At 40.7% G+C, this 15,783-nt stretch overlaps 1 protein-coding gene across 5 annotated transcripts in view; it reads right to left on the reverse strand.

Moving 5' to 3' along the window:
* tmem63b (transmembrane protein 63B) overlaps nucleotides 1-15,783 on the reverse strand; it is a 111,366-nt gene that overhangs the window by 6,941 nt on the left and 88,642 nt on the right. For all 5 annotated transcript variants that reach the window (XM_062973893.1, XM_008125034.3, XM_062973890.1 and 2 more), the window contains 9 exons: nucleotides 15,348-15,428; nucleotides 14,491-14,614; nucleotides 12,768-12,901; nucleotides 12,524-12,661; nucleotides 12,079-12,232; nucleotides 10,983-11,089; nucleotides 7,414-7,500; nucleotides 6,379-6,444; nucleotides 5,661-5,823 (listed from right to left, as the gene is read on the reverse strand). In XM_062973893.1, the coding sequence (XP_062829963.1) occupies nucleotides 5,661-5,823; nucleotides 6,379-6,444; nucleotides 7,414-7,500; nucleotides 10,983-11,089; nucleotides 12,079-12,232; nucleotides 12,524-12,661; nucleotides 12,768-12,901; nucleotides 14,491-14,614; nucleotides 15,348-15,428 (1,054 nt within the window). The remainder of the gene's footprint in view (nucleotides 1-5,660; nucleotides 5,824-6,378; nucleotides 6,445-7,413; nucleotides 7,501-10,982; nucleotides 11,090-12,078; nucleotides 12,233-12,523; nucleotides 12,662-12,767; nucleotides 12,902-14,490; nucleotides 14,615-15,347; nucleotides 15,429-15,783) is intronic.

Consider the following 15,783-nt stretch of genomic DNA (forward strand, 5'->3'; position numbering starts at 1 on the left):
GGATTTGGGTGCCACTGGCAATGATAGTATGGAAGGTGATTGGGGACCTTCAGGATTAGACCCGTGGACAGGCTGGAGGGATGGGACGGGATCCACAGCTGGGGATGCTGTGGGGCGTAGTCAAAGGTGTTCCAGTTCTGATGAGGAAAGTGATGAGGAAACGCCCGGGCTAAGGAGAACAGCTGATAGCGATGAGGACTTGTAACTGGCATAAAATGGGGTTTGGGAGCAATAGCAAATTGCGTTGGGCAAGGTAATCTGGACGAACGCTTGGGATCTGTGTGGGAAGTTTTCCTGAAGACGGGTGTGATTCGTTTGCTGACTACGTAAGTTATCCTGGACATTGGGCTCAGACGGCGGGAGGAATTGTGTGCGGTTTTGTTGTGCAACCTCTGCTTAATCTTAATAGCTTTGACCTTCCGTCGTCTTCTTGACGGACGCCATCTGCTTACTCTGGACTTACGGACTGACTGACTACGGCCTCGGATTCTCCTACCTGTGTCTATCGTTGGAACTGGTGAACTACAAACGTCTGCATCTGCCTTACGACCTTCGGAACGGATTGGGACTTCGCTGACTGCTTCTGCCCTCGTCTGCTGTGTTTGTATCGGGAAATTGCCTGCTGTGTGGAGGAGTAACCTCTAAGTTACTCAAACATAGCTCTTGGCAGCAGAGAAGCATCTGCTGCCAATTAGTTGCATTCCTTTGAACTTTTTGTTCACCAGCTTCTGTTTGTTTATTCCCAGGCTGAAGCAAGCTGTTTTGATTTAACCCGGATTAAACTCCGGTTTAATCCGGTTTATCTTTTGAACATTTTTCTTGTCTCTTTTTACTTTTAAGGCCAGTGTTTGCCTAGCCCTTGTTTTTTACGGGCATTTTTGGTTCTGTAACTCCAATAAACTTTGTTATCTTTTATCTTGTGGCGTTCTGTCTTTGACAGATTGCCCAACGCCATAAAAAAAGTTTTTCCGTAGAAGTTAATTACGTCAAGAAGACGATGGAGGAGTTAAAGGCTCGTTTTGATCAATTACAGGCTGCTTTTTACGCTGCGCAAGCAGCACAGCCAGCTAAAGGACATGTTATGACTCCCGAACGCTTTGATGGGTCTAGGAGCAAACTGCCAACTTTTCTGGCACAAATTGAACTTTATTTTTCCCAGCTTAGTGCACAAGCTTTTCCTACGGACACTAGCAAGGTGGCATTTATTTTGAGTTTGTTGACTGGTCCTGCAGGACAATGGGCCACTAATTTGATTTTGGGAAATGACCCAGTCAAGGACAATTTGAGTGATTTCAAAAAACTACTAACTGACACTTTTGGGGATCCCCTCAGTACGGAGAATGCTAGTTGGGCTCTGTATCGGTTGAAACAGGGAAAGGGGACTGTTTTGGATTATTTAAATAAGTTTAATTCGTACCGTCATCAGTTAGACTGGGGGGAAAATGCATTTATGCTTTTGTTTACTGCTGGTTTAAATGATTACCTCCAGGACGAATTGGCACGCTTGGAGCCGGCAGAAAATTGGGATGCCTTAATATCTAAAGTGTTGCGTTTGGACGCCAGGTTCGAGTCCCGTAAACAATCTAGAGCAATATGTGCGCCACCTATGTTTGAATCTAAGGCACCTGTGGTAAAGGGGGACGAGCCTATGGAACTCGGGGTGTTTAAAAAACTGTCTATAGCAGAAAAGAACCGTAGGAGACAACTGGGGTTGTGTTTGTATTGTGGAAATGCTGGGCATTTCGCCAGAAATTGTAATGTAAAACCTTCCCAGCTTTCGGGAAAAGGCCAGCCCTAGTGCGACGCGAGTCCAACGCATTAGGGCTTTTAAAGCAGTCAACTGAGGGGAAGTAACATGTCTTTGTACCCATTTCGTTATCTGTTGGGGGAAAAGAACTTGTTTCTACTTTGGCACTGCTGGACTCAGGGGCTACGGTCTCATATGTGGATATTGAATTTGCTAGGAAGCATGGCATTCCTGTAGTGCGTAAAGCATGCGACGTATGGGTGGAAGGAGCGGATGGGAGACTATTGGAGACTGGGGTGGTTAACCATGAGACCTCAGAAATAATGTGGGAAGTACAGGGAGTAACGGGAACATTTGTTTGGGATATTACGAGCTTACCCAGATACGATGTGATCCTGGGAATGGATTGGCTAGCTTTAGTAAATCCACAAGTGGACTGGGTGACGCGTAAGATAACTTTTAGGAGGCAGGAATGTTTTACTCTAAACCCTACTCAGCCTGATATGGAGGGAGTGCCTGCTGAGTATGGGGAATTCTCAGACGTATTCTGTAAGAAGGAAGCGGATAAGCTACCGACGCATAGACCATACGATTGCGCCATTAGACTAGCGGAAGGTGCAAAATTGCCAGCAGGAAGGTTGTACGCCTTGACAGTACCAGAAAGGCAAGCTTTAAGAGAGTTTCTCGATGAGAACTTAGCTAAGGGGTTTATTCGCCCATCTAGCTCTCCAACTGCTGCTCCTGTGTTCTTTGTTGCCAAAAAGACAGGGGACCTCAGGTTGGTTTGTGATTACCAGGTCCTTAACAAACACACCATTCGGGATAGGTACCCACTACCTTTAATCTCGGAAGTACTATCGAGGGTGCAAGGGGCTAAGGTCTTTACCAAGCTTGACCTGCGGGGGGCGTATAACTTGATTAGAATACGGGAAGGTGATGAATGGAAGACGGCATTTAACACGTGTTTCGGATGCCACGAGTTCCGTGTAATGCCTTTCGGACTTTGCAATGCGCCTGCGGTCTTCCAGAGGTTCATAAACGATGTATTTAGAGACTTAATTGACCAGTTTGTGGTGATTTATTTGGATGATATCTTAATTTTTTCTAAGGATGAAAGAGAACATCGTCAGCATGTTAAGCAGGTACTACATCGTCTGCGGGCTAATGGGCTTTTCGCTAAGGCTTCTAAATGCGTTTTTCATGTACCTGAAGTTGAGTTCCTAGGTCATGTAGTTTCAGGAAGGGAACTCAAAATGGATCCACATAAAGTTGACGCAGTCAACTCATGGCAAGAGCTCAAGACTAAGAAAGATGTTCAGAGGTTCTTAGGATTCGCTAATTACTACCGGGAGTTTATCCCAAACTTTGCCAAACTCACGGTACCTTTAACGCAGCTCCTGCGTAAGAAACAGCCATTTGTGTGGGGGCGGGAAGCTCACGATGCGTTTTTACAATTAAAGTCTAGCTTTCAGGCAGACAACTAATACATCCAGATGTGGACAAACCGTTCGTAGTAGAAGCAGACGCTTCTAGCTACGCGTTGGGGGCTGTATTGTCTCAAAGAGATTCATCAGGGACTTTGCGTCCCTGTGGATTTTACTCTCGGCAACTAACACCATTTGAGCAAAACTATACCATATGGGAGAAAGAATTATTGGCGATCAAGGTGGCGTTTGAGGTGTGGCGGCACTGGCTAGAGGGGGCGCGGCACCAAATCGTGGTCAGGTCTGATCACAAGAATTTGGAACATTTGCAAACGGCCAAGAAGTTAAACCAACGTCAAATCCGATGGGCTTTGTTTTTCTCCAGGTTTAATTTCAAAGTTCAATTCGTGGAAGGGAAGGCAAACTTGCGGGCCGATGCATTGTCCCGCAAGCCTGAGTTTAAGACTAATGAGCAGGTAGTGTGCCAGACCATTTTGCCTACTGCCTCTTTATGTGTTGTGGAAAATGAGATCGGGTTACATGATCAAATCATAGAGGCTCAGAAAGAAGATGTTTGGACTCAAGAGCAACTCATGCTGTTGTCAGCAGGGAATCGTACAATACTGCCTCACTTGCAAGATCAGAATGGAGTATTGGTACGCAGGGAACAGGTCTATGTACCGGTGGGGGCACTCAGGTTGGAGGTTATTAGAGCCCACCATGACGAACCCATGGCTGGGCATTTTGGCAGATTTAAGACCGTGCAGCTCATCACCAGGAACTACTGGTGGCCAAAGATGCGGCAAGACATTCTTCGCTTTTGTGATAGCTGCGCTGTTTGCCAGCAGAGTAAGACGCCTGTTGGGCGCCCTAGAGGGTTGTTGTCGTCTTTGCCTGTTCCTGAGAGACCATGGCAAATTATTTCCATGGATTTCATTTCTGATTTGCCTAAGTCTGGGGGTTACACATGTATTTGGGTGGTGGTGGATTTATTTTCTAAACTGGCTCATTTTATTCCTTGTTCGACCATTCCGGCGGCCCCTACATTGGCTTTATTGTTTACCAAACACATTTATCGTTTGCACGGAGCTCCTGAGGTGATTATTTCTGATAGGGCTCCACAATTTGTGTCACGCTTTTGGAGACACTTCCATGAGTGTTTAGGTACTAAATTGAACGTCTCCTCAGCGTTTCATCCACAAATGGATGGTCAATCGGAAAGGGTTAATGGGTTGTTGGAGCAATATTTACGTTGTTTTTGTTTAGATCAACCCACTGCTTGGGTAAAATGGCTACCGGTGGCTGAGTTCGCCTATAACAACGCTGTGCACACGTCTAGTCAGCATACTCCATTTGAACTGACTTATGGTTTTCATCCGCGGGGAGGTGTGGTGCCGTCAACCAATGTGGTTTCCTCTGACCCGGTGTATATGAAAACCCAAGCATGTGTTTTGACTTAGAATTAGTCATCAGCACTTTAGTAACAACACTATTATTCAGTGTTAACAGATAGATATGTTCTTGTATAAACATACAAATAAAAAAAACCCAAAACATTTGAGTCAATAAAACCATTAAAATATTAAATACATTAAAACTTGACTAGCAAACCACACACACAAACTTGGGAGAGAAATCTGAATTATATCCCAGATACACATCAAAAACAAACCACAAGTCAGTTTGTCTAAGTATTCTACAAGGTCACAGCAATAGGAGGCAAGGAATATTAGGTCTCTGAGAACATCTGTTTATCTCTCTCTCTTTTTCTGGAGACTCTCATATCAAAATGAGGGAAACAAAAATGTTGGATAATTAGGAGGGATTAAGGAAAAGCCTATTAAATGTCAAATTATGATATGATTTTTCAAATTAAGTACCAAAACCTCATGTTTTACAACACGTCTGCCACTTGTTTGGGAGTGTGGCTGCACTTCTGTTGTTGTTGGGTGTGTTGGCCTGCTGTGCATTGTTGCATAGAGAAACAGCTGTGGATCTGGGCAGAAGGTAGACTTCGTTGGAAAATACAGAACATTGGATAAGTGAAGGTTGGATATGCGAGACTCTGCTGCAATATTTAATTTTTCCTTCCTACCTTCCCCTCTCATGCACATACCTTCCCCTATGATAAACCATTTCCATTAGAGTGTGCTTACAATGACAGCTGGTGGCTCCCTTCTCAGTGGGCTGGTGAATATGTACTGGGTTTAATCTAAGGCACTGGAATCTACTCTCTAAAAAGGTTTGTCACCTTAGACAACTCCCTTTAAAGTTCAGACTAAAAACAAAAATGGAGTCACTGGTATGGGAAAGTTATGGGCCATGAATGGTGTTGAACGTTCTGTACTCTGTCATACTATGCTAGTAGGTGCAGCTTCTGTATGTCTATCAGTTTGCTTTCTGTGGCAGCCAAGCACCCCCTAGTTTAAGGCTAGTTCTGTCCTTATTTACGTAGCTGGCACAACCTTTTTCTATCTTGACCCACATACCCGCTTGACATTCCTGCGTTCAGCAGCTGAGCGAGCGAGACAGAGCCGGATCATGTACATCAGGAGGCCAGGGATGCGCAGCAAGTCCATGGCATTCCCAATGAATGCAGAGGCAATGACATAGTTCACAAAAAAGGCCCCATTATCAGGCAGGAACACACACCTGGAGGGGCAAAAAAGGAGAGAGTAGAGGAGAAAGTAGGAAGGTAGCACACCAATCTGAATGCACATCCATTGCACAAAGATGAAAAGGGAAGATTGTTTGTAAGTTCTATCTTAGATATATTGGTGCATTTGCCTACTTCATTCATGGTTCCTTTTATAAAGATACTTTCTTACATATTTTTAAAAATATTAATGCATTCATTTTTCAGACTGTTCCCACACAATATGTTAGATCAATTAATGATTTTACACATCTGTAAGTTTATTCTCCAACACTGGTAGATGCATCTCTATTTTATACAGCACACTGTCCTGGTTTACCCTTCTCTGGAAGCAACTGATCCCTTTTGTCTTATCTTCAGCATAAACAATTGAGAGCACAAAAAAATAGATGGGTCCGAAGAGATGCAGGGAAAGGAGAAGGGAACATGATATATGATTGCTTGGCTAACTTAATGCCATCAGAAGCTATTTTCTAAGGGAGCTGGGACATGGAAGGAGCACAGATTGCAAGGAAAACAAACTCATCCCCTTCTTTAAAGGCGTTACTTACTCAAATCTCACAGCAGCTTCAGCCAGGAACTTTTTGTCAAACAGCCAACGGAAGAATACATCCAGACTAAGAATAAAAACGTACAAAGAGAGGAACATGATTTCTAAAGGCAATTGTATCATGTAGGCCTTGTTGCAACATATCGCATAAGATCCTACATATTGTAATTGGTCAAAGTCCATCTGATTTAGACAGTGATCAACACAGTGGTTCTGAACATGCACACCTGTTCAGATCCCATTTATTACCAAGCTTCTTTTTCTCTTTCTCTGAAATATGTCCTTGACAGGTTGGGGTTATATTTATTTAGAGTCAATAGTTTGTCTGTTCAGATTAGCAGAAACAATGAAGTTATAACCAGTGTGCACATCTTGAATTGTATTTTTCTCTGATCTTTGTGATATTGATAATTTGGATTATCTGTTTTAAGGGTAAAGATTCAAGTAGTTCTTTTTAAAAAATATTATTTTTCTTATAAGAAATTCTGTATCATGATTTGGCAATGAGATCATCATTTTTCCAGGAATGAAACAGAATTTCCCCCATTATACTATGTGCACCAAACTATATATTTTGAATTGGCCTTTGGTTCTGCCTGTGGCTTTATCAATTGAGGAAATATATCTGGATAGAAGCATAGTCTTCAACACTAAATACTTAAAAGCTAGCAGAACTTTTAAGAGGCACCTGCTGCTCTACAAACTCTCCACTACTATTCTGCAATCTGCACTGTTAATTTTTTTGCATTACTTGCCATAAATGTCACACAATAGGAAATTCCCCATCACATACCATGAGCCAAGGCCATAGAGAACATGATACATAGTTAAGAAGTAACAAAAAATACCAGAAAAGGCAAAGGGATGGCTCTTAATTCTTGTGCACCATACTCTGCCAAAGAGTAGAACCACAATCTCTTAAGATGTTTTGGTAGTAAGTCAATGGCATAGTCAATTTTTTATTCTTCACTGTCCAAATGTAATCAACAATGTGGTGGGAGACATGCAAAGAGAGAAAAAATTAAGCCTGCTTTACCTGCTCAGGCCCAGTGATGGTAGTAGCAGGACCATAAAGATGAGGAAAGTATAGCATTTGTGCATGGTGGTTCTGTTCTCTCCAGACCTGGTGAGATTGAGAATAGAAATAAATAAGCAATGAAAAGTGAATACAGATTTAGTCATATTCAACAGCCTTCTTAGGAGAAAGATCATATACCTCTCAATGGAAATATACTGTGTTAAGAGTATAGCTACCACTACTTAGTTACTAAGCAGCAACTTGCAAAAAATCCTCTTTGCTCCCTCCTGCTAAGGAGGTACATTCATATTTTAAAGAAAGTGATTGCTGTATTTCCCTACTTCTGAAATGCATCTTAGAATTGAGGGTGTCTCTGTCTGTCTGTCTGTCTATCTGTCATGGTACTGAAAAGATGCACATTACTATGCATCTTACAATCAATGATGTCTTAGAATCAAAGAAATATGGTATTGCCACAACAAATTCCATACTGAAAACATTAAAAGAAATCAAATTCTAAACTCCAGGGAAATGGGTTCTCAATGGCTGCTCAAAGACTTCGGAAATTTGTTCATAAATGATCATGTATTGATCCAACTAAATATTGTATATTGTAGGCTATTTCCGACATTGGCTTAGTGAATCTATATTCTAAAAGTTTTCTGAAATCACATTGTGATAATATAAGTATTGTCATCACAAAGGATCTTGCTAAATTAGTGATATAATTATCACTATAACGATTGAAAAAGTGTGTAGAGAAGATAGAATTATGGATAGATTCCAGTTGGTGGGCCCCCATTTTTGCAATAATATTTGTCAGTCTCCTCCCACGTGGTATAGAAGTACTGTGATTCTTTCCTATGTTTAAAAAATCCATACAATTACTGTCTTAAAGAACTATATACTGTTAAATAAAATTAAATGAATGGCTTGAGTCCAAATGAGATGACTGTAGAAGAACAGACAAACTTTTGATGCAATCATTCAATAATTATGGTTTTTGAAGGCTTTCATGGCTGGAATCACTGGGTGGCTGTGATTTTCAGGGCTGTATGGCCATGTTCCAGAAACATTCTTTCCTGATGTTTCGCCCACATCTATGGCAGGCCTCCTCAGATGTTGTGAGATCCCACAACCTCTGAGGATGCCTGCCATAGATGTGGGAAAAACATCGGGAGAGAATGCTTCTGGAACAGGACCATACAGCCCGAGAAACTCACAGCAAACCAATCACTGTTTTGTTCCTTCCCATCTGGTTTCTATGTATGTAAAACTGGAGTTCTGCCATTTTCTTGTAGCATTTATTGATTTTTTTCCCAGCAGCTTTTGATTTAATTAGTTGTGATCAACTTTGGAAAAAAATTAGTAAAACCTCCCCTGACAAAAACATATTGATGCTGACACGTGAGCTCCATTCTAATATTAAAATGCAGGTCAAAATAGATTTTTAAGGATCACTTACAGATTTGAATCACACTATGTGGGCTGTGGCGCAGGCGGGAGAGCATGCCAGCTGCAATTAACTGCAATGAATCACTCTGACCAGGAGGTCATGAGTTTGAGGCCCGCTCGGAGCCTATGTTTGTTTGTCTTTGTTCTATGTTAAAAAGGCATTGAATGTTTGCCTATATGTGTAATGTGATCTGCCCTGAGTCCCCTTCGGGGTGAGAAGGGCGGAATATAAATGCTGTAAATAAATAAATAAGTTTAACAAGGACGTTTATTTGCTCTGTCAATGTTTAATATTTAGGTTAACTCTTGAACAACTAATTTAAGCAACACTGATTATATAACCTCCTAAATTAGCAACCAAATTATGAAATCCTAATTATATATATCAATACTATTTTGGGAAACTATAGAAACCTATTAACTAATTAGCAGTGCAAGAAAAACTGAACAAGAACTATGACAAAAGGCAACATTATGTTATTCATCTAAGAGATCTAAGATATATAGATGGCAAATGAATTGAACAGGTGAAGTCTTTAAATTATCTACATCTATGGTTCTCTTCAACTCAGAGCTACTAAAATAATTCACTAATACAGTTAATTTCTTATCAAGAGATAAAAAGGAGTCAAAAGTAGATATCACTCTTTAATCCATGAGTCGAAAGTTATGAAGCACTAATATGCAACAGAATCTAAATAGGAAGGCATATTCAGAAAGTCTGACTGTTGTATTTTAGAATATGTAACATTGGAAAAATAACAATGCTTCTTTTAATGGAAGGCAATTGGAAAAAAGGGAAGCTGATACAGATGGACTGATCTTGGAGGTCCCTTGTCATTACAGTTGCCATAATTTAAAGTTGACTTGACAGCAAATAACAACAAAAACCAGAAAAATTAATCTAGAATCACTCCAGAATAAATATCTACGAGCAACTGGGTTTCCCAAGGCAACTACGTCTTCTGTTCTCCATATAAAAACTAGTATTTTGCATAGTGGAGATTGGATAATATATTTTTGCCCTTAGATATTAGTTGAAATGTCTGTTGACATTTCTGAAAAGGTAGCCTTTTCATTTTTAAATGCCAATATTGAAAAGGTTTATGGTGATGACAATTTTTAAATTACTTGTCAGAAAAGTTTATTTTAGCAATTATTTTCATTGAGAAACACAAAAGTATATGTACAGTGGGCCCTTGGTATCCAATGGGGTTTGGTTCGAAAACCTTCTGTTGATGCCAAAATCTATGGATTCTTGACTCCTATTACATACAATGCTATAGTAAAATGCTGTGCTTTATCTAGAACGGCAAAATCAAGGTTTGATTTTTGAATTTTTTAAAAAACATTTTCAAGATGGATGAACTTGTGGATGTGAAGGGCCAACTGTATTCTCTTTTGTAATGGCCATGGCTATACAAATAAACTATGTTACTCACTTACTATTTTATGACATGAATAAAGGTGACTTTTCTCTTCAGTTAAGTTTCCCTCTGAATAAAAATCTTAATTATCTTTGTTTTTATATTTCACAAAAATCTATTATTTTCTCGAGGCAAACCTCTCTATCTGGCATCATGGGAGCACTCTCTTAAGGATATGCCACCACAGGAGGGTGACACTGAAGACTCACTATGTGGCATAATGTTTCTGGAAACATAATAAAGGAATATTGCATTATTAGTCATATGCTCAGACTAGCAGACTATATTATTAAAAATCTTCGTTTCTGATCTTCCAGCACAAATTAAAATACATAGAAATAACATACGAAGTAGCATTTAGAAATCTGTCTTGAGTTATATATTGCTTTTCCAAATCTAAATTACATTTCTGTCCTATAAAACAACTCTCAAGTGTCTACAATAAGATGTAAGATGAATACTTTATGAAAATGAACATAAAAAGTAAAATCATAGAAGAATAATTTAAGAAAACACAGAAATTATTCTACTCAATAGCATTTTACAAGATTTGATGAAGGGTAATAGCTTATTTTCTGGTTAAAAAACCCCTACATCTACAAAATATATTTGAAAGATTGGAGCTACAATGATCATGGAGAGGATTGTAAATTGCAATTCAGGTTCATTCTGCCCTCGGATGACTGGGATCCCTTCTCAACTTACCTTGTCCAGTGAGCCTCAAAAAATGCTGAATAATACACAATAGTTGGAAGCAAAGCAGAGAAACACCATAGCAGCAGGGTGGGAAAGAACTGTGTGATGATGGGATTCTGGTAAGGGAAACAAACAAACAAATTATTTAAGTAGTTTGAGGATGAAAATATTTCATGCCAAATCATTAAGCTCTCAAATTCTTTGGTCCTTAGGACGCGAAGGGCCACCTCTCCTTGTTGAGGACTGCAATCAGGTGAAAGGGACCAATAAGAGCAACATATAGTAAGGGGACATGGGAGAGAGACATCTTTACTGTGTTACACTGATTGTGGAATGCCTTGAGTTGGTGGTCTGATTCGTTCCAGAACTGGTTTCATTCCAGTAGCAAGTTAAAAACATTACGTTCTAATCAAAGCATTTGGGGGGGTGGGTCTAATAATTTTAAACTGTTTTAGCTTCAGCAGTTTAAAAAGGGTTAATAGGTTTTTAGATACCTTAGATTATTAGCTATGGTTTAAAATTGATTTTATTTTTAAGCCACCTTGAGATTGTGTGGCAGCATGAAATATAAATATTTAAATACATCTAACAGAAAATTGTTTGGCAGCATAAATTGTGTGAGTCAATTTCCTTGGAGATGAGTTCTAATGGGCTCGGGCTGTGGCGCAGGCTGGAGAGCAGCTGCAATGAATCACTGCAATGAGTCACTCTGACCAGGAGGTCATGAGTTCGAGGCCCGCTCGGAGCCTATGTTTGTTTGTCTTTGTTCTATGTTAAAAGGCATTGAATGTTTGCCTATATGTGTAATGTGATCCGCCCTGAGAAGAGTGGAATATAAATGCTGTAAATAAATAAATAAATAAATAAATAAATAAATAATTACTTTAAAGTAGTGATTTAAAAACTTTTAACACTAATGAAAATATATCTTTATTTGCAATCTGTCTTTTCCTTCTCCTTTCTTCAAGAAAACTGAGGGGAGACTCAGCTTAATCCCACTGAATGAAGGAAGCAAAGAACCACTTTTCAGAGGCTATTCCTGTCCCATGGGGTGAAAAGGAGAAAAGAAGCTGCTTATTACAAATCTATCAGCTCAAGCTCTTACATTCAGGTATTCAACAGGCTTGGTGACATTGAATTTGTCCATAGTGGTGATGATGATGGCAGGAGTGGTGAGAAAGAAGAGCAAGATGAAGAGCACCACATTGATGATCAGGCAGCGAAACCACCAGATGAAGCCACGGATGGACAGATGTTCCCTGAAAGAGAAACAAAATGAAGGATCAAAATCAAGTGTGGTGGAAGCTGACAGAGATTCTAGAGACACTACATGGAAAATTATGGGGAATTCAGGCATATGTGTGGCTGACTTCCTTAAAAAAACACACACACAATGTTATATTGTAGTACTCAGTAAACCAAGGGCCTGGGCCAACCCAATGTTGCAAGAGAATATCTAACTCTGGTACCACATATAACAGATAAACTACAGCATGAGGTCTGGATATAGGTATAAAATTTCAGGGCAATGATTCAAGGCAGTAGTTTACCAGTAAATGTTCTGAGGATCAGGTGCATATGAGACGGTCCAATTGGAGACATGGAGGGACTCACTGCAGGATGAAGCTCGAGGTTCTCCACGACATTTGCAGCCCTGACATTTGCACACATTGAAGTCTTTCAATATTCTGGAGTTAGAAGGAATGAAATAAATAGGGTGTTAAATAAATAGAGTGTTTCCCTTAAAGTGACTAACTAAACTGTTCCCCTCCTACCTGAACTTCCTGTACTTACATGGCTGTAATGGCTTCATTATGGAATGTGACGAAGGCCATGCCTAATGGCTTCTCATTCACCTTCTCTTTTTCCTTCTTATAGTCCTCTTTTAATTTTTCCTCCAGTTTGGTGTAGTACTCTATTGCTTCCACCTAGGCAAGCACACACAAAATCACAATATGTATCCTGTCACCCCATGTCATAACATACAGCAGCAACACAACTCTTCAGGATCTAGGGAAGCCAAGCAAATGGGAAAGACCTCTCATAATCTGACCCAGCTAACTGATGTTTTGGTTTTGCTATCTACAAAGTGTTACAAGGCCAGGACACTGAATGTGTTCTGTTTAAAGGGTTGTTTTTAAATTGGATAATAGAATCATAGAATCATAGAATCATAGAATAGTAGAGTTGGAAGAGACCACATGGGCCATCTAGTCCAACCCCCTGCTAAGAAGCAGGAAATCGCATTCAAAGCACCCCCGACAGATGGCCATCCAGCCTCTGCTTAAAAGCCTCCAAGGAAGGAGCCTCCACCACAGCCCCGGGGAGAGAGTTCCACTGTCGAACAGCTCTCACAGTGAGGAAGTTCTTCCTGATGTTCAGGTGGAATCTCCTTTCCTGTAGTTTGAAGCCATTGTTCCGTGTCCTAGTCTGCAGGGCAGCAGAAAACAAGCTTGCTCCCTCCTCCCTATGACTTCCCCTCACGTATTTGTACATGGCTATCATGTCTCCTCTCAGCCTTCTCTTCTGCAGGCTAAACATGCCCAGCTCTTTAAGCCGCTCCTCATAGGGCTTGTTCTCCAGACCCTTAATCATTTTAGTCGCCCTCCTCTGGACGCTTTCCAGCTTGTCAACATCTCCCTTCAACTGTGGTGCCCAAAATTGGACACAGTATTCCAGGTGTGGTCTGACCAAGGCAGAATAGAGGGGGAGCATGACTTTCCTGGATCTAGACGCTATTCCCCTATTGATGCAGGCCAGAATCCCATTGGCTTTTTTAGCAGCCGCATCACATTGTTGGCTCATGTTTAACTTGTTGTCCACGAGGACTCCAAGGTCTTTTTCGCACACACTGCTGTCAAGCCAGGCGTCCCCCATTCTGTATCTTTGATTTCCATTTTTTCTGCCGAAGTGAAGTATCTTGCATTTGTCCCTGTTGAACTTCATTTTGTTAGTTTTGGCCCATCTCTCTAGTCTGTCAAGATCGTTTTGAATTCTGCTCCTGTCTTCTGTAAGTTATTCTCTTTCAGTCTAGTCTAATCCATGGGTTCATTATGAGTTCAGAATGGGATAAACTGATGCTGAGGTGGCAATCGTGCAAGCCTAAAGAGGCTAATAGATTGCAAGCCCTATCAGCCTTAGCTAGTATAGCCAATTGTGAAAGGTGATAAGAGTAGCAACACAACATTTGGTGGCTGCACATTCCCTGTCATTGCCTTTGATGGTAGGATAAATAAATAAATAAAGGACCATCATGATTGTTCGGGCATGTATATTAAACTGTGCAGTATGGGTGCAGGAAGACAAACCAATGTGATATTTATAACTTTCTGAGAATAAAAAGTGCCAACAGAGGTATAAGCATAGATAATCAGAGCTACACTTACTTACATGCATGAGTTGCAAACCTCCCAAAAGCAGTGCAGCCCATCCTAAGAACAGGCCTCTTAACTTCCAGAATCCCCCTGACCCCATGCTACAACCTGCTCATTCCCCAATCCCAATCCTGCCTCTGTACCTCTTCACAACCTTTGATTGCACAGCAGCAGAGATGACCACAGGGCTTAGGGTTGATCATAGATGGGGTGTTCTCCTTGCTCTGCAAGTTAGTAAAATAGATTTTCCCACGCTCTGCCTTTTTTCTGAAAAGAGAACATCATAGGAAGACAGAAAAGATATTGTGGTTGGTTACAAGCCAGAAGCAATGCGGTGTGGCAGAAAGAACTGAGCATACCATAGGGCTTCTGTCAGTATGTGCATGCATCTTTTTTAGCAAAAATATTTCTAAACTTCTTTTTCTGAAGAAGTTTACACTTCCATTAAAAATTAAAGTCCAAAACAAAAGCTACTCTACAAAATACCTTTAAAATGTCATACTGATGTAAGGCTAATGTTTGTGATTTCTAATGTTAACCTCTAGCAAGCTAGAAAAACTAAACTAGGCTCTAACATTATTCATGTAGTCATTTCTGGTTGCTTTTGGTTTTTACCCACCGTTTTAAGGGTTTTTGAGCTAAGTCAATCTCTCACAGCGCTTGGTCAGCATCTCTCAGTTCTGCTTAGCATTCCTTGCTGTTTCAGTCTTGGGCCAAAACAACAGTATCAGCCAATTCTGACCCACTATTAAGTGGAGGCTATTATAATTCCAGACCAGAATCTGTTCTGTACTGTTTTTATCTTATTGCTGTCCACCATTATGCCAGCTGTGCTATGCTTTCATCATGTATATCCACACCCTTCAACATGCTCAAAGCTACAAGAACTGGTTGTGGCTTAAAACTACTTGCAACACACTGACCAACAAACTTCACTTTTCCACACTGCCTCACTTGCATCCTGTAAGAGCCCCTGCCCTGTACAAGTGCCAGTCTTTACCTCTCAGCATCAAGGAACATCAGCCTGGCCACATCATAGCAAGGACGTGCCTCCAGTACGGTACAATTGGAATAGGCCTCCCTGGAATAATAAAAGAGATGGGAGGGGCTAATTAGAAAACTTGAGATGACCAAAACCTTGACTATACTAGTTGGGATCCTAATCAAGGGCAAAGCCCTGCAAAGGAAGATACCTTCTACTTTTGCCCTCACCACAGGTAGTAGAGAAAGGGAGAATAACAATTATGGTGATGTACATTCATCTAAGGCAGGGTTTAGGGGACTGTACTGCCCCCCCCCCAAACATCTTGCAAGACCCCTGCTACATTCCCTAAAATGAAATTCTAACTTTTTGCCTCAAAATAACCCAAACATCCCTTAGAAATCTCAGAACAAATTCTCTCTCTCTTTTTTTACTCTCTTTGAACTATTTTAAT

Source organism: Anolis carolinensis, chromosome 1, assembly GCF_035594765.1.
Source record: "Anolis carolinensis isolate JA03-04 chromosome 1, rAnoCar3.1.pri, whole genome shotgun sequence".
Taxonomy (NCBI): Eukaryota; Metazoa; Chordata; class Lepidosauria; order Squamata; family Dactyloidae; genus Anolis; species Anolis carolinensis.